The sequence below is a fragment of the Podarcis muralis genome, chromosome 17, assembly GCF_964188315.1.
Source record: "Podarcis muralis chromosome 17, rPodMur119.hap1.1, whole genome shotgun sequence".
Classification (NCBI taxonomy): domain Eukaryota; kingdom Metazoa; phylum Chordata; class Lepidosauria; order Squamata; family Lacertidae; genus Podarcis; species Podarcis muralis.
In genome coordinates this window covers 38,152,120-38,177,436 of record NC_135671.1, presented here as the reverse complement: position 1 = coordinate 38,177,436, position 25,317 = coordinate 38,152,120, and the positions used below count along the sequence as shown (strand labels likewise).

At 49.1% G+C, this 25,317-nt stretch overlaps 1 protein-coding gene across 1 annotated transcript in view; it reads left to right on the top strand.

Annotated features, from left to right (window-relative positions):
* The first annotated feature begins 10,759 nt into the window (after positions 1-10,759).
* Positions 10,760-25,317, top strand: part of PLXNB3 (plexin B3) — a 58,292-nt gene continuing 43,734 nt past the window's right edge. Inside the window, exons 1-4 of the mRNA XM_028711715.2 lie at positions 10,760-10,916; positions 16,581-16,650; positions 19,893-20,990; positions 21,106-21,285. Coding sequence (XP_028567548.2) covers positions 16,615-16,650; positions 19,893-20,990; positions 21,106-21,285 — 1,314 coding nt within the window. The 5' untranslated portion in view covers positions 10,760-10,916; positions 16,581-16,614. The remainder of the gene's footprint in view (positions 10,917-16,580; positions 16,651-19,892; positions 20,991-21,105; positions 21,286-25,317) is intronic.

The following is a 25,317-nucleotide window of genomic DNA, read 5'->3' as shown; positions in this document are numbered from 1 at the left end:
CTGGGATGGGATTCTACATGGCTACTGCCAAGAATGGTAGCAATTAGAATTGGGAGAGAAAGAGCCAGCCCTAGCACTGAGGTGGGGGTCCTCAGTGGGGTCCAAGGGGTGGTAGAAGGCATTGTGCCAGAGGATACTTTTGACACAGCCTCCTTTCCTCTAGTATTCATCAACTGCTCTGTCCCAGGCCCCTCTATCACCTTTAAATATGAACTAAAATAATTTTCTCCCTCAACCCTATCCACAGGTCTCTGCACCTTGTCATTTAATTTTTTTAAATTATTTAATTTGAGGGAGACCCTTTTGATTCAACTAGAAATTCAAACAGAAACGTTGAATGGGGAAAACCAATGGTAGGGGCTCATTGTGAGTCAAAGGGAGATAAAAGTAATGTTTTAGTTACTGAGTTTAAACAACCTTAACTAATAGTGTGATGTTTTAATTACCTTTTTATTTTTATTTTTTTAAAGGCCATTGTTTACATGAAATTAATTCAGTACATCACGTTGGAAAAGTGCCCGAGTACTGGTCAGCTCAGCCTGGTGATTTTTTTTTGTGTTCATTAGCTAGGCAGACAGGAGCAGGTTGACTTCTTGATGAGCAAGTTGGGGAAATAATGCAATTTACATTTAAAACAAAAACTCAGAGAAGAAGTAAGTATTGACTGTCCTTTTTGTTTAACTTGGAACACTGAAGGTGATCCGACTGGCAATCAGATCTTCCTTCAACCGTGTCAATGGAGCAATGTCTTCTGCCACACCTGAGGGCAATGCGCTAGCTCAGGGACTGCATCTCTCCACTCTTCTCCCTGGGCTCACTCCCAAGAACCTGCCTCCTGAGGCACCCACCTCACTCTGCCTGATACTATCGCTGGCCAGCCTTGCTCTGGTGTGGGGGGAGTACTAGGCATAATGGGGAGCAGGAGGTAATGGGTGAAGCTGTTTTCAGATAACTCATTTTCTACTTGGATTTCCCAAATTTGAGTGAGCATAGAAAAGTGCTTGCTTCACAACTGAAGCTCTGTACAAACATAGCCATAAAGAACTGCCTGTTTGGGATTCAGTGCATGCTGTCTGACTTCAGCTTCCATCATCCCTAATCATGGGATGATGCTGGCTGGAGCTGATGGGATTTGGAGTCCCACAACATCCAGAGGGCAGCATATTGACTGAATTGCAGTCTGAAACCTGCTAGTAGTAGCTGGCTCTGGCACCGGCCACAAACCATCTCAACTCACCCACAGTGTTTAGCGATCAAGACTCCCATGACAGTGTCCCTAAACAGATTCACAATCTGGCAACATGGTGCCTTGTACAGTATGTTTACTCAAAAGAATACACTGTTAAGTTCAATGGGACTTACTCTCAAGGTTCACATTGCAAGTGCAAAGCAATGTGCAGTCTGATACTGTAAACCACCTAAGAGAAGTATTGGAGTTTGCTGTTGGAAGACAATATTTGGATGAAATCTCCAAGTAGAGACATCTGTCTGAAAGCCTGTAGAGCCACTGCCAGTTGGCATTCAATCTAGACAGTACAGAGGTAGATGAGCCGGTGGTCTGACTCAGTATAAGGCAACTCCCCTTGTTCCTAAGTAAACTCTGCTGCATTCAAGAGCGCCTCCTTTGCCACCTGCAAACCTATGCACCCTTACTTAGAGGAAAGCTCCACTGAACTCTGTGGGAATGCCTTCTGAGTCAGCATGCAAAGGACCTGACTGCATTGTTTCCTATAAATCTTGGAGATATATAGCTTCGGGGAGTTGGATTCTTCAGAGTTGCAATGCCACATCTCTGAAAGCTGACTGCAGCTAAAAATTGTATGATTATACGTTTTGCAATAAATCATGAGGTTGCGCTGGAATCAGCAAGCAAGCATCTGTTAACAACGATGAACTTGTTAGTTCCTTCTTCACGTGCCAAATGCTTAATGTTATGGAAGTGACTGCTGTTCTCATTACACCTTCTTGTCTAAAGAGAGTACTGTATTAATAAAATACATTTGGTAGACATTTAATCGTATGCTAATCTGATAGTTCAGTCATTGCTGATTGAAGTTTGGAAGGGATTTTGTTCAGGTTTCTCCCTTTTTTATGCTGCCTTCTGAAGTTTCAGAGAAAGACTCCCAACAGCAGAAAGTTCACAAGAGGCTGAACATAGACAAGTGCTGATGTTCTAATCTATACATTTATCTTCAAATCTACATGAGACCCATATCAATGTAATAAATTATTTATTTATTTTTATTTTATTAGTATGCAGTTTATTTATCACTGTGCTTACATCACTGTAAATCATAAAACTGTCGGGCACAGTCCTATACTAAATACTGGTATGTGCTTAATGAGGAGCTGTATAGGATATAGCAGAAGCTGGCATAGGCCAACAAGAGAGATTCACGAGCACATCTGCTCAGATACACCACCTGAACACACCACTAGAGGAACAGCCAACATGGGCATGGGCAACACAAGGAAGCAGCACTTTCTTCAGATCCTATGCTCCCCCAGACTATCTCTATCAATAGCACAATTTTATAATGACATCATATAATGCAAAGCATTTCCCTCCCACTGAACTCATCCCTCCTGGCCTCCCTGCCTATGTCATAAAAGCACAGTAGGAATGGCAAATCTTCTCAGCCCCGGCTGGTAAGGAGGATGGAAGATGTATTCCAGCAACACCTGGAGGGCCACTGCTTCCCTATCCCTGAAGGCTTAGCCAATCACAGCACACCAGCATCTATGTGTAAGTGCCATAACTTGGATGATATGGTGTGAAACATGGTTCTCTCTCTCTCTGGCTGGATGTTGTGCACACTTAGAGCACACAAGGGAGAACTCTGGTGATGGAAACTATGGAACAAGGACACTTTGCAGGAAAGGGGAAGCCTAATACACAAGGTAGCCTATCTCCTTCCAGAACACTTTGGGTACATGCTAACATGTCCCTTCCTAGAACCCAAACAGGTAACTCACCTGGGGATTCTAGACTAGGGGTAAGTTAATATATCAATCTCAGCTTCTCTTGGCTTCTCATTTCCCCAGTCTTAAATTAAGCACATTTCCACATCAGTTTACATGAAAATTTATCAGCATTTTAACAAAAAATTCTCTTAATATACTCATTTTTGTCACAATTTCGCCTAATATACTTTTCAACAAAGCAGTTCCCCCTCATATAATGCTTTTTTAAAAATTCACTAATATAATGTTTTTTTTCTACACACTTAAACCTCAATATATGCATTTTTATTACATATTACTTGACTGGAGAACTGCATTGCAAAATTCAGAGAAGGATGGATTTTGACAGGTGGCTGTGTTTAGGTTTGCATCTTATTTCAGAATATGTGAATTACATGGGTTTGCCTTTAAAGGCAAACTGAAGTGCATTCCTTACCTGTCCCTGCTCTAGACACAAACGCACAAGGGCAGAGCACTCCACCCAAGGAAGTAAGGGAAGTGGGAGTCATCCTGCGAAGCACAACTGCCTCCCCCTCCTTGCAATATGTGATGACTGTGACTCTCGCTGTAACCTTCTCTGCCACTCTCAGCAGTGAAGAGCGGTGTCTCCCATACAGAGAAAACACTTGCCCCCACTTACTGTAAGCTCTGTTTTATCAGCAAAGGCTAAGCACTGCACTCAAATCACTGCTGGCCAGACACTCAGGAGGACTTTTGCTTTGCAGGATCACAGCCCAGACACATGCAACAGGACAGCTGCACTCTTAGTAGTGCCCCGCCTCCCTGGGTGGGAAGTAGAGTCCCAGCAACAGACGCTCCTTGAGCCCTTCTCTCAGGGAGAGCTGGGTGCCCTTTCTGCAGACCTCCTGCCGCAGAAGCTATGTGAGTGTGGTGCTGCGTGCTTCCTCTTTCCTCCCTTTGCGTGAAGTGCAAAGTGCTTCACTATGGTTTCTTAATGCCCCCCGCCCCCGCCTAAAAGCTCAGCTTCAAAATTTGTTCTAAGCCAGCCTTTCTCAACCTGTGGGTCCCCAGATGTTGTTGAACTACAACTCCCATCACCCCTAGCTAGCAAGGCCAGAGCTCCGGGATGATGGGAGTTGTGTGGCGACTTCCCGCACCCCCCAGTGGAAATAATGACACATGACACAATTATTAAGGTTAATGGGCTAAATAAGGCCACAAGTTTATTGGTTACAGGTGATAAGCGGTATTGGCTTAGGCATTGGTCCTAACCAACTATATCTGACTTCAGCCTGCTTGCTTGAAGTCCAAGAAGGGTTACCCACCATTGGGTGAGTCCTGCTGATGCACATCAACTAGGAACTCTCCCAGGGTCACCAATAGGGGGCGTGCCTTAGGCCCTCACCTCCCTAGGCTTCGGACAGGGCCCCCCCCCAGGAATCCTTTATTGGACTACCTCCCCTCTTCCATCGACAGAACAATACCAATGCCTAACCGCCACTCGAGTTGTAGTCTAACAACATCTGGGGACCCACAGGTTGAGAACCGCTGTGACTAAGCCAAAGGCAGGGAATCTGTATCAGCCCACAAGCTGTATTCCGTTTGGAGCAAACTTCCATGCCAGTGGTGGGCAGGGGCCGGGGCAAAAATGGGTGGGGCAGCAAATGTAAATATTATTGTTGTACAGTCGGCCAGTTTCTATGTACACCCCTCCATCCAGACCATGAGAGCATTACCAGAATTAAATGACACTTCCTGGCTGGGCAAAAATATTGAGGGTGCTAAGTAGGGCTGGTGGGACGTGTGGCTCAGGAATGTTCTGAGAGCCAGAGAGGCTTGGAGGGCCACATTTGGGCCCCAGGCTGAGATTCCCCACCATGCCCTAGACCACCCCCATCACCAGTTTTCTTTCTTTTGAGTTCTGCTTAGGGTGGTTGTGTGTCTTACATTAGAGAGGGCAGTCCTTTGTTTGAAAGCGACCTCCCCTCAAAGGTCTGTCTGGGTCAAGTCCAGATTAATGGTAAGGAACCCTAGGAAGGGAGAGCAAAGGGGGACCCTGAAGCTGCCTGTCAACACTACCTGGATAGCAGCCTAAGCAGGTACACAGGTCACCTCATTAGAGTCACCCCCTTCATGGGATTTAGATTTCAGAAATTATTTTGAAATGCACATCTATATGTTAGTGTGGTTGGTTATGCACTGAAAGAAAAGAAGGCACCAATTTGCACAAAATGGGCATATTGTAATTTATAGTTAGGTCCAAATTTAGACATAGCTACTATAACTTAGATAGAAACACAGGACATCCTGCCATAGTGAGGAAGACAGCAGGTGGCTTGTGCACCTGCTCACTCTGCTGACCAGGTGCTGCAGTTGCTGATGGGCAGCTCCAAGGCCCCTTCTGGCTCCTTATGTTTACAGCTGACTTGGCTTGGGCAGCCCTCAGAAGAGAGGACACCTTCAAAGAGAGGACTGTCCTCTGGCAACCGCCCTCCAGAATAGAGTACATCCTCTGCAAAATAGGATACATGGCCACTCTTAGGGTTGCCATATTTTGAAGAGCAAAAAAGAGGACACTATGAAGGCCATTCAAAGCAAATGAATGCAATTTGTCTCACATTTCCCCCTGAAAAAGAAGGTGTGTCCTGGAAAAAGAGGACGTATGGCAACCCTGGCACCCTGCATATATAGTAGCAGATGTGAATATTATGCAGATCAAGGACTTAGTTTGTCGTCTTCTCGTTGGTGATGCATTTTTAGTAGCACATAAGCAGCCACCCTAGTCCTGCTCATAGAACCACTCATGGCCCTTTCTGTGGGGCTTCATGAGCTCCCTCTAATGCTCAGGATGGTCAGGACTGACTCCCCACCCTCCCATTTCATTCTGAGATAGTAACCCACACCATTCCATGTACCGAAGCTGATAGGACTGGCAACTAACGGAATCCTCCCTCCAGTGCAGCTGAGGGCAGCAGGCTGGGTAGTAGTGCGACTCATGCAACACGTTGGCGATTAATATACACAGAGTAATAATTATACATACTTTATCAACCTTCTGAGAAAAATAACATTAATCAAAGCCACAAAGACTTGCGAACTACCCAGCCTAAAATGAACTTATAATGTCTGGTTTCAATAGATTTTTCAAATGCTTAACTCAGTCTTTTAAGTAAGTTCATGAAGATACCAACAAAAGGTAAGTTTGGTGATGTTCACAATACTGAGAGATGCTAGTAGAGTTGTAGATAGATGTTAATAAAGTTGTAGACGGTGAAGTTGTAAACAACAGGGTGTTAGTGTTTTGCACCTGTTCGCCCCCGATGGGGCCCTTTAACTGGGGCTTGCAGGTAGCACACTCCCAAGATAGTTTTCCAGGCTTCTTCAGTGGTCTAATCTCAAAGTCTTGATACGTATATTGATATTCAGTCTTATACAGAATACACTTTCTTGGCTTAAGCTTAAGAGACTGATTTGCAGCAGGCTGGGCAGATCTGTCCTCCAACCCTTTGTGGCTGCATCACTCTGCCTAATGGTAGGGCTGGTCCTGGGAATGGATAGGACAAGCCCAGAGTTCAGCAGCATGTGCCAGAAGACTTGCCCAGCACTAGCAGGAAGCAACATGCAAAGATCTTGCTTAAGAATTCCCTGGTCAGCAACATAGCAGGTAAACAAGGCTGCTACCTCAGTGCCAACTTGTCTGCTGGATTCCCGCCCCCCCCCCCTGATCCCATCATCTATAATTAGAATGCACATAAACTGCTTTGTTTCACATTTATATATTTATGCATTATGTTTTGATAGCTATAATGCATGTACATATCTGCATGCAATAAGCATTAATTCCTATTGAACTTGCTGATTTTTCCTGTTGCTTCATTTCTGATTACATTGCAGATCCACCGTTACCTGAAAATCCAGAAGGATTCTTCCTAACCATCTTCCCCAGGGTGAGTGAGAACATGCTGGTATTTGCTTATTTTAAGTGCAATTATTCAGGACCCTGTCTTTGATCTGGTGTAGGACGTTAATAGATTCCATGGCTTGAAGTTGCATTGACACACAATTGATCTGTTTTTGTTTGTTTGTTTGTTTGTTTGTTTGTTTGTTTGTTTATGAAAAACAAGTGAGCATGGGGTAAATGGTGTCTCCACCTAATCCATAAACTAGTTCAGTTGGAGTGCTTGGATGTAGCCCAACCTGTTTCATAACCAAGTGCTCTAGCCTTATTGATTTGAAAATCTCTGTCATTGTCTCATATGAATAGTCACATTCAGGGCTTAATCATTTATACTCAACAGGGCATGTTTTAAATTGTTAAAAGATTGCGGCCTTAAAACTGACATCAGTCATAAACATGGACAACTGTTTGTCAAATAACACTACAGTCCACCAAGAGGTTCTTCTGTGTAAGAATCAAGGGCCTAAATCCATCATAGAGCTGGGTCTATCAATGGGCTTGCTTGAGCTTGTTGGGTAGTCTGAGTCGGGTTTAGGCTGAGAAAGGGAAGCCCGTGGTCCTCCAGATGTTGTAATGGAACTCCACTTGCCATTAGCCCCAGCCTATAGTCAGGGATGATGGGAGCTCTTGTCCAATAACACCTGGAGAGCAACTATGGATTTAGGCCAATAGTTTAGGCCTGCTCATGCAGCAGGTATCCCACTTGTGTAACAGAACTCCCTCCTCCTCCGTAGCACCTCTCACGCCCTCCAAATATGCTACAGAGGGTCAGTGGATGCTCTGGTGCAGATTTTGGGGAGCACACAGGAGAAGAGTAGAAAGGGAAGTCCCCACAGCACAAGTAGTCAAGAGCGGCCAAGCCTGTTTCGCTCCCTAAGGTGAGATGGAATTGTGCCACCACTCCATTGCTGAAACCTCATTTATCGGGTCGCACAGCTACGACGTCTGGGGTCCGGTGAGATATTGCATGAGGTCCCATCAGATATTGCCAGAACCTGGAAGCCACAGATGCATCTCTAGCAGCAGTGATGGTGGGCAGCGGGGAGGGCACCCACCCACCCACCGACCACGGGAGAAGCAGTGGCAGCAGCAAGATCTAACTGGAAGCCTCCATCGGCACATGGGGTGCCATGCGTTGGGATTCTGCCACCTGAGGCAACTGCCTCAGTCTGCCTCATGGGTGGGCCGGTCCTGCGAGTAGTACAATAACACCCATGAGAGGATATTCCCAAGATGCACCTGCGCCATTATAAAAGCTGATCAAAGGCCTTTATGTTATAACAGGGCGTAAAACACCACTGTGCACACGAATCAAGCACTATGCTTGGCTCGTTCTCAGTGTTGTCCTCCTCACCAGACTAGACTAGACTTGTTAGAAGTGCATTAAGCACTGGATGGTATGTTGAGAGTGGCTTCTAGTCAGTCACATGGTTGTTTTCAAATCCAACCAAAGTAGAAGTGGCCAATGACAGAAATGCCGAGGGGTGCTAACCCGTGGGAGGGATCTGACGTTTGACCCAGCAGTGCCAACTCTTGTTTTTGTTTTATTTACCAAAGAAATAAAATGGTTTGTGCTTTCCTCAGGCTGAGCCAGCAGGAAAATGTCCACAAGGCTCTTGTCCAAGTATTTGCCAATCCCAATAGATCAGTTTTCCTCAAGGCTTGATAAGGATGCGATGATGTGTGCATTCCTCTTCTCTAGTGGTCTTTTCTCTGGTGTCTGGAGATTAGTTTAATGCTTGAAAACAACATTTCAGGCATTTTTTTTACTAAGCACAGTCCATTGAACTGAACAGTAAATTTTAATGCAGGGAGGGACTTCACCTTCTCAGTCAATCCAATTTTCAACCTTTTCTTGCATACTTGACTGTCTCTGTGCTTTGTAGCCAGGTTGCTTAATCCCTATGGAGGGTGTCTGCATGTGGCAAAGGATGGAAAAGTAGCTGCTGCAGATCAAGCACAATCAGCTGGATGATTCTGATGGCATGTGCCCTTTTGCTTTCACATGGCCGTCCAACTCTGTGTGTGTGTGTGTGTGTCCAGGTCTGATTATCAAGCAACACACAATTCCTTATGGGTCATGTTGCATTTTTCTGGTTAGAGACAAACTGCAGTAGACTGTCATTGGGGGAAATTCCACATTCAGAATTCCTTCTGCAACTGTTTTAAAGTTATAACAAGTCAGGTGATCCAGTCACTGATCTTCTGCATCACATGTGGCTCACCCCCAGCCTATCACTGAAAGCACGGAACTTTTTAACAGATACAGGGGAGTTTCCATAATTTAGGTGCTGAGTACAGCATATTGGATAGATGTCAGTAAAGCTGACACATAGGCAAAATAGTTAGTAAACTTTTCTGTTGTGGGTAAAATGCTGATATTGTCTCAATTCCTTTTTGTGTGTGTGAGAAACACCACTTTTGTTTTGAACCTTGCTGTCCCTGCTCCTTCTGATCAGAGTAGGCAGGACTTCAAGCGTGTTATCAAACCCTATGCTTAGTGCTGACCACATGTCTTCATTTTTCAAAAATTAGCGATGGCGCTGGGGCACTCGATCTGCCCTGTGACCCCACAACACAGGGGATTAACCTTCCTTTACCCTGCACTGAAAATTCATCCCTACACCCGGCGCATCTCTTGCTTGCCCCAAGTTTTAAAAATGAAGTGATTGCTGGGAACCAAAGGTATGCCTGGTGTAGATATATCTTAATTTACCGTATCACTGAAATAAGGTGTCAGGACAGAATTCTGAACTGCAGTACTGCCTCATATGCATTTCTTTGGTTCAGACATGAAGATGGGTGTTCTTGGCGATATGATGGGAGCATTTGGCTGCCTTTGCACAGTGCCAACCCCATCCCGTGTCAAGATGCCACTATTTAAGCACTTGCCTCCCCGTCCACTGCCATTTCCATCCAGTACAAATCACTAGCCGGGGGCAACCCTCTCCCCTAGGATCCTGCCTTTGGCACTGGGGCAGTCTGTCCCATTTCACTGCCTGAGGCAAAGCAGGAAGGTGCCATGTGTCACCCCACACTTGTGCATAGCTGTCAACGTTTCCCTTTTTTTAAGGGAAATTCCCTTATTCCAAATAAGATTCCTTGCAAGAAAAGGGAAAAGTTGACAGCTATGCACTTGTGGTCGCCATCACCAAAGCCTTGCTTATCAGAGTTGTGCAGTCGCAGAGTCCGGAGAAAACCCTACAAGATCTTCCACAGGCCTCCATGCAATTTTGTGGGGCTCTTACAGGAGGGGTGCCAATGTGAATAAAATATTGGAGGGGCCATGTAGAAAGATATGTAGCACAACCAAGAGTAAAAAGGAACCCATGGCGGGAGGTGTGGGGAAGGATAATGAAGAATATTGTGAAATGGATGTACCAATTTATTGCAAAATCATAAATTAAATGAATAAATTAAAAATTGGAGGGGCCCAGAGAAGTCCTGTCTGGCATAACTGATCACAAGATGTGGTGCGCAAACACTCTTTGAATGGCAATGCCCATCAACTGTGGAGGGTGCGGCCCCCTAAATGTTTTATTGGGGGCCCAAAGACCCCTCAGCCCCTAGGAGTTGCCTCCTATGTCTTGTAGGACTCTTAAGAGAGACCTCGCAGGAACCCAGAAACCTCTTCTCTGGGGGCAGCGAAGTGGGAGCCGCCCCTTGGCTTCTGCCGCCTGAGGCAGCTGCCCTGTCCGCCCCGCTTGGCCCCTCTCTCGCCTTGCTCGCCAGAGCCACTCCTGCGCGCGGGGAAGGAAGGAAGGAAGGAAGGAAGGAAGGAGGCGCGCCGGGCTTCTCCAGCGGCGGCGGCCGCCTCGGGGCGGCAGGGGGCGCCTGCGGGCCTCGGCGCTGGCCCGCCGCGGGGCTTTGGGAAGGGGCGGGCAGGCAGGCTGGGCGCCGCGAGCGGCTCGGAGAAAGGGAGCCGCTCCGGAGTTGGCAGCGGTGCATTGTGGGGAGTGGCCGCCGCCGCCGGGAGCGGCTCTGGGTGGCAGCGGCGACCGCCTGCAAGTTCTTCTCGGCGCGGGCTGGCCAGGTAAGGCGCACGGGCGGCGCGCTCGGCAGGGTCTCTCCGCCGGGCTCCGGGGCTGCGCGACGCCCCCTTTCCCTGCTCCCAGTTGCGGCTCCTTGCCTGCCCCGGCGCCCCTCTCCGGGAGCCCTTCTCCTGCTCCCCTTCGCCCCTCCGGGATGCCGCCCCGGGCGGGGACCCTCCTCCTCCTCCCCGCAGCGCCGGGGCGAAACTTGCCTCTCCCTCGCTCCCCCCGCGGGCGACCTCTCCCTTTCTCCCCGCACTTTCCCATTCCTCCCCCATCGGGGTCCCGATCCCCGCCCCTTCTGCTGGGAAGAGGGAAGCGGCGGCGGGGAGTTGCCGGGGGTTTCGGGCGGCTGGGTGGGCTGCAAAGCCCTTTCTCCAGCGGCGCCCCTCGCGCAAGCCGGCTGCTTTGTGTGCCTGCCTTGCCCGCCCGCCAATGGTTCTTCTGCCCGAATCGTCGCGCTGGGAGATGCCCAGGCCGGGCGGCGAAACAGGTGCTTTGGGCCGGGACTCTTGGGGAGTTGGCGGAGGGTCTGGGCGCGCCGCATGAAGCCGCGCAAGGAGTGGGAGCCATGTGGGGCTTGCATGGGGCAGCAGCCCAGAGGTGGGGAGCCGCTCGCCTTTCGGAGAACCAGCTTTGGTTCAGCGTGGCGCGTTTTTGGCGGAGATGCGCAATCGGAAAGGCGGCTTGCTTTCCGTGCCTGGGTGGATTTCCATAGTTTGTTTCTGCTTGCATCACACCTTCTCCGGGAGCTTCAAAGAGGTGACAGGTGGGAAGGGCATCGTTCGCCTCTCCCTAAATGCCAGAGTTAGTAGGGGCTGTTTCCCCGTCCTGCGAGCACGCCCCATTCATTTGCAGAAAGGCTGCTCGATTTGTGCCAGGACTCAGCTCTGACCTCTTTTCGGTGCCAGAATATTTAAAGTAAAAGAAGATTGCCAGGCCCTGAGAAGGTGCAGAATGCGTTTTCCATACACTGGGCAACCGCAGAGACACCACACACATTGGGAATTAGGAGGAAGGGCTGGCAGATCAGAGACTGGTGTTTCCAGGCAGACTTGCGTTTTGTCACCATGTTGCATGTTGTAATTTTAATAGGCAACAAACGCTGCTCCTTTTTCACATGTCCACATCACAGATAGATATGATGGATTTTCTTTCAGTTTTCCCCATTTAAAAGTTCTGCAGCTGAGCTGGCCAAGAGTAGGGTCACTTAACACCATGATTTCAGGATAGATTAAGAAAGAATGATTGCAGCTTGGAAAGTAACATGCAGCCTGAGATGAGTTGGTCTGCCTTGGGGATGGGCAGTAGCTCAGTGGCAGAGCACATACTGGCCTGTCAAAGGCCCCAGATTCAATTCTCATCTTCTCCAGGTAGGGCTGCAAAATACTCCTCTCAGGAACTGAGCAAAGCTGCTCCCCATCAGGGGGACCAGAGATTGGAAACCAGACCATTGGCTGTGCTGACTGGGGCTGATGGGAAATGGAGTCCCACAAGACCTGGAGGGCCACAGTTGCCCCACCCCTGGTGTAGACAGTACTGAGCTTGATGGACCAATGGTCTGACTTGGGATAAGGCAGCTGAGCTTCGGTGGTGGTGGTGGTGGGGGGGGCTAAGTGTTCTCATTTTGCACAAAGAGGCAATACGGTTGCATGGTTTGCAAGTACAGTAAAGTACAATTAAACTAGTTGGAATGATGCCTTCACCCCAAAATAAATGGGTCCCCCAGCCTCCTTGCACCTTAACGTGATCCCACCTGTGCTGAAAGCGGATTTCTCTTTGAACCCACTAAATTCCTTTTTATTAAATTAAGCAGATATTTGCATACAGAAATTATAACTTAAAATACTAATAATTATACATAGCAAGGAAAGGCACACAAACAATATGTATCTATGTATAATTATTAGTATTTTAAGTCATAATTTCTGAGTGTGTTTGCCCCCAACTCCACCTCACCCCTCAAAAACCTAAAACGTAGAATACTCCTAAGGATATAGAACAAGGAAAGGCAAGTGTTAGGCTAGCTATCAGCAAACAGGGAAAAAGGGCCACGCCCCCCACCATTTGCTGAATTCATGGAGTAGGCTTGCTAGCAGCCCCATGCTGACTTGTTTTCTCCCCTCACACAGAGGTGGGATTCTGTCTCCTCCTTGTGATTTGAAGCTAGGACAGCCAAATGGATATGTTAAATGTGAAACTCTCTTTTTTTTCTGACGCTGGGGTTACAAAGGAGTGAGGGGAGGAATGCTTAAAGAAACCAGATGTGAAGGTGTTAGTCTTCAGGGGAAGGTTTGCAGGGCAAGCTGCCACGTGTAGGTGAGGGTGGGAGTCTGTCTCTCTCCTGCCTCCCCCCTTTGCTGTCGACTGCAGGGCAAGTCCCAGCAGGCCTGACTGCTGCCAGTCACACAGTTATTAAACTCACAATGGGTGTTTCTTGGTTTGTCTCATCTTTCTAAAGTGGTGTGTATTTATCGGGGTGAGGCAAAAGGCGGGGAAAGACCACCTTCCTCCCCAGAGACTTCAGCCAGTGCACGGTTAAGCAGTGGCCAGAGGGTTGGGGAGAGGAATGGATTTGCCAAGAACTCAGAATCACATGATTCTAATCCTGTCGTTGTCTGTCTCTTCCCCCTCCTCCCCTCACACAGCAGGGGGTGGGGGAAGGATTAGTGCCTGTCTTCCTTTAATGGGACGGTTTACCATAGACTGGCAAATAGTGCTTAATGTTTGCCTGGATTATATAACAAACATAGTGATTATCCTCCCCTTGTTTTCCTTCTCCTTTATAATGTGTAATACTTGGGAATGTGGGGGGAACTGGGATGGCTGTGGTCAAGTCTGGGGTCCCCTCCTAGACCCCAGCTACGGGCCCCTCTCTCCCCACCCACCCCAGCGGCCGGGCTGTGGGTGTGTGGGTGTGTAGACGCGTCTCGGTCCTCACCCATATACCTGCCACACATGCTGACACTTGCTGCACAGGCACTTCGGCTGTGGTTGTTTTTAGATCCTTTTCTCCAGCGGAGGGGGGCTGCTGTGGTTCCCAGCCCCACTTGCTGCTGCTGCTACTGCGTGAGGGATTACTGAGGCCGCCCACGGTTTGCTCTTGTGGGCACCAGCACCAGCAATGCGTGTTGCCCAGCCTAGGAACCTGTGCGAAAGGCAGCAGTGCCAGGCACTTCTCAGGAGGAGGAAGAACCTGCTTTCCCGCTGGAACAGGTGTGCGCAGGGAGCCTGAGGCTGCGTAAGGAAGAAATCCACAGGGGACGGTACCTACGATGGCTCTGGGCAGGGTGGTGGTCAATCGTGAGTGGTGTGTTTGTGTGTGTGAGGGTGCCTGTTGCTGGAAAATAGATATGCTGAGGTCTGTCTGAGGGGACATGATGTGCTGCCGTGCTTGGTAGGGCAATGCTAGTGAGAAGGGTGTGCATCTGAAGCCTCAGCATTGAGGAAATGAAGAGAGGTTCATGACGAGGTCCCAGCCCCCCCTCTTGGCTGTGGTCCCTTCACGTCTGCCCCACATTTTCTCCTCTTGTCTTTTTTCCCCTTCACGCTCTGACTTGCTTTGACGCCCTCTTTCAGCCTTCCGCGCGCTTTGCTGCCCCAGAGCTTGTTACCCTGGGAGGCACTCAAAAGCCCCATTGATTTCCTCCCACGCCACTGTCTGTGTCCATAGGAGTCTTACCCGCCATGCCTGCGCATAAGTGTGTGGCTGGCTATACACCATGCATTTAAAGCACACACCTCCCCCAGATAATCCTGGGAACTGTAGTTTGTAGGATACTAGGAATTGTAGTTCTGAGATGGGCAAGTTACACCTCCCAGGATTGCTCAGGCAGGATGTGCTTTAAATGCACGGTGTGCATGCAGGCAGGGGGGGGGGGTTGGCACAGAGGGAGAGATGTCAGGTTATTGTACCTGCAATTTCCCCCTCCTTTCCTCACTTTTCTGGTGGGCTTTGGCACTTGTAGGGTTAAACACGCTGGTTCTGAACTCCCTGCGCCAGAGTCTCTCATTATTCCCTGGACTGTTATCAGGGGTGGCTCTGTTCCTGCCCCCCTACCCCGAGCCAGACAAAGGGGGCATTCAGCAGCCCCTGGACTGGCATGGCTCTCCCCACGCCTGCTTCCCGCTGTGGGGGCGGCTGCGCTGGGCGCTCGCCAGGGAACTGCAGCTTCTTGCTGACCCCGACACCTTCTCAGCCGAGGCCTCTGCTGACTCCAGGGCGCCACAGGAGGTGGCATTGTGGGGAGTGGCAAAAGCACCAAGGGTGGGGCGGGCCTGAGCCCAGAGCAAGAGTGTGTTGTGCTGCCCCAAACCAAACTCTGCAGGGGAACAGAATGACCAGGACCCATTGTGACAGGGCTTAGGTACCTGGGGAAGGCCTAGTGGAAGCAACACACTCCTGACACCTTGGCTGTTTGTACTTTGTACTCTCTCTCTCTTGTTCCCTGTCCTTCCCCTTCTGCTGCTTCTCCCCACCCACCCCCTGCTGGCCGTAACCTTAATCTTGCACCCACTCCCTTGTGGGGAATGTCCTGCCCCTCCCCGCTCAGGCCAAATGTCCCCGATTCTGCAGCTCCAGCTGGAGCCGGCAAAGGGGGATCGATGATTCCATGAGGCTCTAATGGAATTGCTATTATGCTATAGCGTGGTGAGGGCACAATAATTGCTTGGGAAAGCCAGGGGAGGGGGCTGCTTTGAGAGATTGAGGCTGAAATGGGCTGGACCTGACTGAGCTGGATTCTAAGCTCATAGCACCAAAGCTACACATTAAGGCTTCTGCCAGGTGCCTCGTGGTGGCAGCTGCCTCCATGAGGAGAATGGGAGACAGGCAAAGTCCTGATCTGTGGGACTCAATCCCCCTTGAGAAGTTTTGCACCAGCTCTGCTGAAATGAACAGCTTTGGTCAGTCTTGTGTGCAGGAGACCTTCCCAGTTGATTAGGCCCCCATGTTAATTAGGGGGTGTTAACTGACTTCTTCTCCCACCTCCTTCCTCAGGCATTAGGAAGCCCTGTAGCAAAATGATCAGAAAGGTTTGGGAATGAGTTTATCAGACAATATTCCTTGACTGGTTTTGCCTTTCTTAAGCTTTTCGTTTAAATGGTTTGGGTCAGCCTTGTGCTGCTTTATGACCTGTCCCCACCCGAAAATTAAAAAGGGCCCCCTCAGGTCCCAGCAAACCAGGCACAGCCATCCCCCTCTCCCTGCCCCTTCCAATTAATCAATAACTCCAGGCAAACAAATCACAAGGGATTCCTCTGTTCCCCACCCAAGGGCCAGACACAAGCCCGACCTGTCCGTCTCTTGCAATCTCAGGACCCCCCCCCCCCAGCCTGCAATAGCTGCCTTCTCCTGTCTCTGGCAATGCCCTTCATTTTGCACCCACAGCCCCTCTCCCCTCCGCCCTGTTTCATTCTCTCTGGGGTGCCAGTGCCATGTGTATAAGTTGTGAGAGCTCTGTTTCTAGGGGATAATGGGCCCCTTTAGCCCCCGTGTGGCTCTGTGATGGCACAGCCGAGATGGGAACAGTGGGGGCTTTGATTGGGGAAGGTTATCACAGCAGCCATTGATGCAGCCTTGAATTGCCATCTAACCTCTCCCCCTCTCCGTCCCCCGGCACCCATGTCAACTCACCCGCTGTCTTATCTCATTCTTCCACCCATAGGGATGCCTGCTGAGTCCTCCTGCTCGACGCCACCATGTGGGCGCTGAAATGCCCCCAGCGCAGCCAAACGGTAAGCCTTGGAAGTGTAGGAAGGGGAAATTGCAGAGGAGGAAAATGGGATTTAACAGGGGAGGCGCAACTGTGCTGGAGTGCCATAGCTCCTGGGCAGAGTGGATGTGCATGTGTGCGCATGTCATGAGCTGAAGCAGGTGCTGGAAAACCTTAGTTTGGTGTGTGACACATTTCTGATACTACCCTGTGATATGCTTTGATGACAGACTTGGGTTGCTATTCCCTGCTAAGAAACATGGACCAGGATTCCTGAAAGTGTGTGTGTGTGTGTGTGTGTGTGTGTGTGGTTCCTTTTGTCTCCTTTGCAGCCCCACCCCTGTGCCATTGTCTGCCTGTGTGTCTCTCTCTCACCTTCCCCAGGGATTTTGTGTGTGTGTGTTGGTGGTGGTGTTGCTACATGCGCTGCCTCTGCTCCCTTCCAGCTGTTGCCAGGAGGGAAGGGGTGGGGGTTACTGTAAGCTCTCGTCTCTGTGCTTCCTGCCTGCCCACCCCCACCTGAGACTGGGCGTAGGGGGAGATGGAGGGATGAGACAGAAGGTTTGGTTTCCAGCCAGGATGTTGAATATCTAGGTTCTGCACCCTCCCCTCCTCCAGCAGGCAGATGGGCCCATGTGCTGGGCAATGAGATAATATGGAAGGGTGGTGCTTGTGTGTGCTTTGCTGGGTTGGGAATTCCACTGGAGAAGAGGGAGTGGGACAAAGCACCTTCACATCTGTGTGTTTAGGCAACAGCTGGGTCAGGGGAATTGGAGCAGAGCAGAAGGGGGAGAGGTCTCCCCCCCCCCCCCGCCTTAGGTGCCATCTTCCTGATGGCATCTGTCTGGGGCCTGCGAGGGGGGGGGGGTGCGTGTGAAGAGGAGGCTATGCAGTTTCCTTGTTTTGAATTACATTCTTTGCACACTCATTTGCTTCCTGTGCTAACATGCAGATTGGCTTGCCAGTTCACACTCTTCTTCACTGGCGCTCTCTTTTTCCTGCCTTGGCTCCAAACTGAGATTGCTAAACCTGTAGAATATCCCACTCGTCTCCCTATCAGTGCATTATTGCTTTTTAAAAAACAAACAGACCACAACAACAATCTATTAATTAAAAAGTAGTTCCATTTCTCTCTCTCCTCGTCCTGCACTTGTGAGCACGCATTGTGCCTTGAGTGTCTTGAATGTTTTTGTAGGCATTGCCTTTGCAGGCCATTTGAAGAACGGCAAATAGAAGCAAAGGCCAGAGTGAGGGCTGGGCAGTGATGAAGCCGAGAGCATCCTTGCGCTGTTCATGCCCCCATTGGCCACTGTCTCCCGCCTGTGTTGCTGTCTGAGCTGTGACCTCGCTTGAGGGAGGGGATTAATTCCGATGGGATGTGGCTTAATCGCCTTCCCTGGGCTGCTAAATCCTAGTTGGTGTTGGAAAGGAGGGGGAGGACACTCATTTCCAAGGTGAAAGCGGACTGGATCCCCCCTCCACTCCTTCCACTTCCTCTTGGGGGTAATTTGAGCGGCTTCTTGCAGCACCATGGGGGGAGACAAATGAAGGCAGGACTTGGTGTCTGAATGATGCGCTCGACTCTTTAAAGTATTGGCCTTCGGGAGGGGAGGGAGAATTCGGGCTGCTTCAGGCAGCAAAATGTCTTGAGTCTGAAAGGGCAAAGTGTGGGATCCTGGGCTCCCTGTGGGAAGGAGGAACTGGAGTCACCATTCTGCAGCATCCATTGTGGTGGGCAGAGCAGGGGAGAGGAATAATGTGTGGAACTGAGCACCAGATGCGGAAAAGGGGCACTGAAACTGGACGTTGAGAAGCATCCTAAGTCAGGGAGGTAGAAGAAGTGTGCCAGGACTCCTGGGCAGGGGCGTAGGAAAGGGGGCGGGGTGGGGGGCGGTCTGCCCCAGGTGCCATCATTGGGGGGGGGGAGTGACAAATTATCAAGGAACAATTACTGCTCTACTAGGGCGGTTCATAAAAAACTTTTTTTTTAAAATGCCTGCTCCAGACGTCTGATCCTACTACACTAGGGATTATATAGCTACATATGAAATTTCATGCATATCAGTTAATATCTTGACCCTCCTCCACGAAAACATCTGTTTACTTGGCCGTTTCCTATGTCGTGAAGGCTGAAATTTCAACAAAGCACATGCCTTTGCTAGACTCTTTTTGGGCACCTGCTAAAAGCATTCTTCTTTAGGCAAGCGTAACTAGATGCTTAGGAAGTTGAAGTAATTTTAACCTTAATATTTTAGCTTTTGTATGTTTTAAAGTAGGATTGTTAATTTTTATTGATTTTACTGCTGTGGTGTTTTTTGTTTCGGTAAACCACTTTGCAGGTTTTTTAAAATAAATTTTATTAAATAAAGAAACAATAAATATAAATAAAATAACACAAGCCAAAACACAGTCCATCCTGTAGATTTAAGCATCTGTCCATAGTCGCCTACTTGTTATCAGAGGCTCAGAATCCACATTCCTTTGTAAGAAAATATGAAATAACGTAAAACCATTTTTGCAGGCAAAAAAAAAAAAAAAAGGAAGAAGAAGAATCAATGTGGGGAGGGGGGGAGTGAGTGACAATAAATTTCTGCACCAGGTACCACCTGACCTTCCTACGCCTCTGCTCCTGGGTTCTTGGTGCTGCCTTAAAAGTGTGGTGCACAGAGGACGCAAGATTGCACCTCTTTACTACAGACCAGTCTAGACAGTCCCTATCTTGTATTCACAAATGGTGATCAGGATTCCAACTTCACTTGTAAGTGTATAATTGGTGGAGTGGAAAGAGATCTTCTTTTGCCTCCTCATTAACCCACCCTGACAAGAGAAACCAGACAAAACATCATCAAATTGGCATCGCATCTCTCTGTTTTGCACAAGTTAGTCTGGTTTTACTAGCCCTGGGGAGCAGTGAGGAGAGAGTGTCTGCCCAGACTTTTTGCCGAATGTTGATGGTGCATTTCACTTCTCAGTGTCAAAATCCAGCAGCGGAGCCTTGATCAGCAGCTCCTCTTGGAATGTGGTACAGATCCTATCCAGGGAAAAAGATCTGGTGCAGAAACCAGACTATGTCTCCAGCATGGTGATTCCCACACAGCATGCTATGCCACAGTTCTGTCCTGCATGAGAGCGGCTAATGAGTCACGAGACTTATTTGAATAAGTTAATTAAATGTCTCCTTTGAGCCTGGAGTTTCCACACGAAAGAGGCTGCCTGCTGTGTCTCTGAGTGCTAATCATGCCTTCTCTTTCTCCTTCTGTCCAGGATTTGGCCATGTTCCTAGGCCACTTGCTGCTGCCCTCGGTGGTTGCCCTGACACTCCTCCTGCCGTCATACCCAGCTGCTCGGCCCCCTTCCTACCCATCCTTCTTGGTCCCCAACACGACTTTCAACCACCTGGCCCGAGCCCGGGACACAGGGGCGCTGTATGTGGGTGCCGTCAATGCCTTGTACCAGCTGAGCCCCGAGCTGAGGCTGGCAGGGCGTGTGCGAACGGGGCCCGCGCAAGACAGCCCCGAGTGTCTTCCTTTCCGCGACGCACGCGACTGCCCCCAGGCCCGGCTGACGGACAACTCCAACAAGCTGCTGTTGGCCAATGAGCGGGCCGGGGAGCTGGTGGTCTGTGGGCAGCTCTTCCAGGGAGTGTGCGAGAAGAGAGCCCTAGCGGACATCAACAAAGTGCTATACCGTCCCGAGGATCCCGGTGACAACCAGTTTGTGGCAGCTAACGAGCCGCGGGTTTCGACCGTGGGCTTGGTGGGGCAACACGATGGCCGTGACCTGCTCTTTGTGGGTCGTGGGCTAACCGCAAAGCTCTCCGGGGGCATCCCGCCATTCACGATCCGGCAGCTGGAAGGACCCCAGGCGTTCTCCAACGAAGGGATGGGCAAGCTGGTGGTGGGGGACTTCTCGGACTACAACAACAGCTACGTGGCGGCCTTTGCCTCTGGGGGCTATGTCTACTTCCTGTTTTCTCGGCGTGGAGCAAAGGCGCAAATGGAGTATCGCCCCTACCTATCGCGGAGCTGCGTGGACGACACTAACCTCTATTCCTACGTCGAGCTGCCCCTTGAGTGCCGGGACGCAAAAGGGCATGTTTACAACCTGGCTCAGGCTGGGCACTTGGCATCCGGCTTCCCTGGGGACGAAGCAACCCTCTTTGTCGTTTCAGCCTCTGGGCAGGGCTCCACTTCCTCCCCGACAGCGCAGACAGCTTTGTGCTCCTACAGCTTGGGCGAAGTGAATGCAGCCATGGAGCAGACACGGCGGCTGTGTTACACTTCGGCTGGAATGGGTGCCACAAATGAGCAGGAGGCCGCCATTGAATATGGGGTGACCTCTCGCTGCAATTATTTGCCTAAGGTGAGAGAGAGGATGGAAGTGATTGCCTTCTCTCCATAGGGGAAGAGGCAGGGGCAGTGGAAAGGCTTCCATAACCCAGAGGTGGCTCCATTCCAACCTTTCTGTTGATTTCCAGGAGTCGCCAGAGTCTTACCCTTGTGGGGATGAGCACACACCTAGTCCCATTGCTAGCCGGAAGCCACTGGTGGCCGAGGCTCTTCTAACTACCATGCCAAGACTGACAGCCGTGGCGGCCATGATAGAAGCAGGTCATACCATCGCCTTCCTTGGAGATGGTGTTGGGCAGCTGCATAAGGTAACGGGTGACGCTGTGGCAATAATCTGAGCTGTGTGCTGTATTCCTGCTGTGCTTCCACCCAGGTGTGCACCTGCTAAATGGGTGTTTGTGTTACTGTTTTCCTCCTCCTCCCTTATATATTTGTTTAAATTTATTTAGCTCATATTTCTGCATAGGTGGTTTTGTTTTTATTTTGGGTTCATCCTGCGTGTGGCAGGATCCGTAGGATGATTTGGAGTGGAGAAGCAGCAGCAGTGGGGAGCAAGAGTGCCTGCAGCTGCTTCTGTGCTCCAAATCACTGGTTCCCAAAGCTGTTCTTCAAGGAAAATTAAAAAGGGAACTCGTGTGCTTGTGTTCACATGTTTTCATTCATGTTTGACTTATTGGTCACTCACTTCAATGTAGGCCTTATGCAGTTGGCCCTTTGGTCTGTCTGGATCCATGTTCTCTACATTGACTGGCCTTGATCTTGAGGAGTTCAGGCAAGGTTGTCTCCCAGCCCCAGCTGGAGATGCTGAGGATTGAATCTGCATGCAAAGCAGTTGCTATCCTACTGACCTATGTCCCTAAGTCTGTAAGGGTTAGACCCAAAACCATGTGTGCCTTTTGATCTTACTTTAACTTCTTCAATATCCAAGAAGGGTGAGGTAAAGGGGGAAGGCAACTCCATACCAGAAGTAGATACATTTCCGCAGTTTGGAGTTTTCATACCTCTAATTATGCATGTGATCCACGTGTGTGCAGAGCTTGGTATAATTTCTACAAGGTCTGGACCTCTTTTGCTCCGAAGCGCTCTGAGTTTGAGACTCTGAATAAGTTAGCATCTATGTGTCTTAATCCCACAGTACAATTTATTTGCATAGGCTTGTGAGATACCTGCTACATGTGTGAGATAAAACGTGGAACCGCTTGTGCTGTTTGCAAGCCGCAAAATTTGGTATTGGTCACTAATTCAACATCCTGAGAATCTCCTCCTCTCTCCCTCTCTTCAGAGCAGGTCTCTAGCTATATTGGTGCAGAAATAATTGTTTAAGTAGGTGGTTGATGCCTAGTGATGCTTCTGAAACCAGAGAGGAGACAAAACTAGTGTAAGGATTGGTCACTGCTCTTTCCCATGAGTAATAGAAGCAAATTGTAAACCTGTACAGGCAAATGAAGCACATGCAGATCTGCTTAAATTTTGTAATTCCTTTCAGATTATGGAGTATAGCTGTTTGGAGTGTAGAATTAGTTCACCCTGGAGCAGAAATTTAGCTTTTAAAAAATGCAATGTGTGTCTGGCATATTTCCTTCTCCTCCTGAGTCTGAGATTCCATTTTCCCACAAATTAAAGACCAAAAGAGTATACTACAGAGAGGGCTGATTTGGCACATCCTGCCTGTAGGGGTAGGACTGGGTTTGATTTTGATTTTTAATTGCATGTTTCAAGCCATTTAAAATTGCATGTTTCATGTGTGCAGCGCCAGCACCTGCTGCCAAGCAGGCTGTCCCTCCCTCCCTCCCTCCCTCTTAGTCTATACCTGAGACCTACTACACTGCACAGAGTGAAGGCTGTTGTGGTGCTTATGCTGGAAGCATATTGTAAATTTTCTTGCATCGGGATGATTGCTGCTTCTCTTTTGCCATATGACAAGGAAGAGCTAAGAGTGGAGGATTTTTAAAAATTAAACTAAGTGTATAATAAGCAGTTTCTCCAAATGCGTCACAGAGCAGGAAGCCCCACAAAAATTCTCCTCTTACTAAGAAGGAAAGTGAGAGGAGATCCTTTCATGGCATAAAGTACTTACTGCAACTCTTTCAGCTCTGGAAAAATTGCTCTTGATTCCTGGAACTGAGTTGAGGAGAATCTGGAGACTTAAGAGGGCTTGTCGGCCTTTTAGAGTTTTTGCTGTCTATGGCTTTGCCATACTGTATTCTGTCATGTGGTTTCCCCTTTGGACTGGCCACTTACTAAATAATGTTTAGTTGACTGATCTGCCTTTTAACCAATTTTCTCATTTCAACTATTACCTAAGTTTGTAGGCTAAAAAACCCCCGGTATAAGCGTATTGGGGGGGGGGGGTGGCATAATGAAGGAAATGTTAGACAGAACATGACACTTCAGTAAACAAAGGCAGCCATTTATTCCTCCTTGCTCCGCTCTTTTCTCAGGGAAAACCCACTGTTAGCTCTAAATCAGAACAAATGTCAATCCAGATTCTGGAGGAAACCCACATTGCTGTTTGTTCTGATTGAACACTGAAGAAGAAGTGAGGACAAACCCTTTCAGTAACAGTCCAAGACCAGCATAACCTAAAAACAGCCCCACTGTTCTAATATTGCTGATTTAACTAATTAATTAACTGTGGTTACTAATTCTGCTCACTATAAGGGCCTAGGGCAGTGATTGATCCACTCTTCATACCAGTTGAGGCTTGTAGTCCAAGGTTCCCAACCTCTTCCTCTCTAGTAGAACCTCTCCTCATACCCCAACACACACACACACACATGTGCCTTCAGCCTAGAATCAGTGGTGCCCAGTGTGTTAGTGTTTTCCATCCAGGTGAGAAGCTGCATCAGTAACATGGGTTAGTTTTCCCACATAGTTTCTCAGGAGCTGCAGCCTTGCACTGCAGTTTATTCAGGTTTAGGCTAGCGTGCATAACTTTGCACTGCCCAGGGACAGACTTTGGCAGAATTGAGTATCCTGAAAACCTCAACTTTCATTTGTTAAAGCAGGTTTCTAGGTTGGAACAGACCTGTATTTTAGGGGCAGACCTCCCTGCATTTTGGGGGTTCAATCCTCTGTCGCACTTGGGTGGCAAATGCTGGGAAAGTCTTCTTACCTGAGGTCCTGACCGTTAGAATAGCCACTACTAGATGGACCAGTAAATAAGGCAGCAGCATCATGTGTTCAGCTGTGGAAGTAGCCATCCACATCATTACAAATTTATCTGGTGAAGGTCTCCAAAGCCAGCCTGGCGCCGAGTAGGATTTCCAGAATCCTGTCAGTCATGCTTTGCCCTCCCTGCCCTGCCCTGTGGAGTGGTTTCAGACTGTTCTTTTTCTGTACAAAGGTTGGGTCCTGTGAAAACTCATGGCTGGGAGAAGAGAATTGGCCTGTGTGCTAAGCAGCAAGGGAGCAGTCCTTGTCGTACCAAGGGTCCGGGGTGGGTGTGTTCGCCATATCCATTTCCCCAGTAAAGAGTCAGCCATTGGCTACTCTCCACCCCCCTGTCCTAGCTGGTCTGGGGCATAGCACCCACACAACTTTCACTATTGCTGGGCATATTCTCCAGGAACATGAGGGTCCCACACATGAGCAGCCTGCTGCCAGTTTGGGGTGAGGAGGATGATGCCAAGGGGTAGTGGGTGCTTCCTCCACCCCAGTATTTCCTGCTGTCCCATTTGTTCCTCCAGCTTTCATTCACGCTATTTCATGGTCCCATGTAGTATGGATGAAGTTCTTGCTCCTCTGTCACCCCTTTGTTCTCCCATATAAGTTTTTCTGGAGTAGTTTAGGGTTGAGGTGTGTGGGAGGGAAAGGGATATGTGCAAGGGTGGTCTCTGTCTTTGAGTAGAGACCCTCTCCCACTCTCTGCTTCCTGCTATGTAGGCTCCCAGGACATCTGCCCCAGGCACTCTGCTTGACTACCAAGCACGGATACAGGGCAGGTTGCCTTCTTTCCAGAAGAGATCCCCAAGGCTCTTGGCTGCTGGGCCCTCTTCTCTTTATCTCTGTCTCTTTTGCCTGTTAGCTCAGAAGATGAAAACCAGAGGTGACTATCTCTGCCTTTTGTTGGGTTTCAGCCTCTCTGATTGTCTTGTTGCTATTTGTGACTGTGTGTTTTAGAATTTTGTTAAAATTAATTGCTTGAAGCTCAGGGGTTGTACTGTAGTTTTTTCCTTTTTTTATTTACTCCGGGTAGTGCTTCTGTGCTTTAACTTGGGAATAGGGAACCTTGGGCCCTCCAGATATTGCTGTGCTACAACTCCCACCATCTTGGACCATTGGAAGGCTGTCCAGCAACACTGGGCGGGGGGCACAGGTTCTCCTCCCCACTCTTTTCA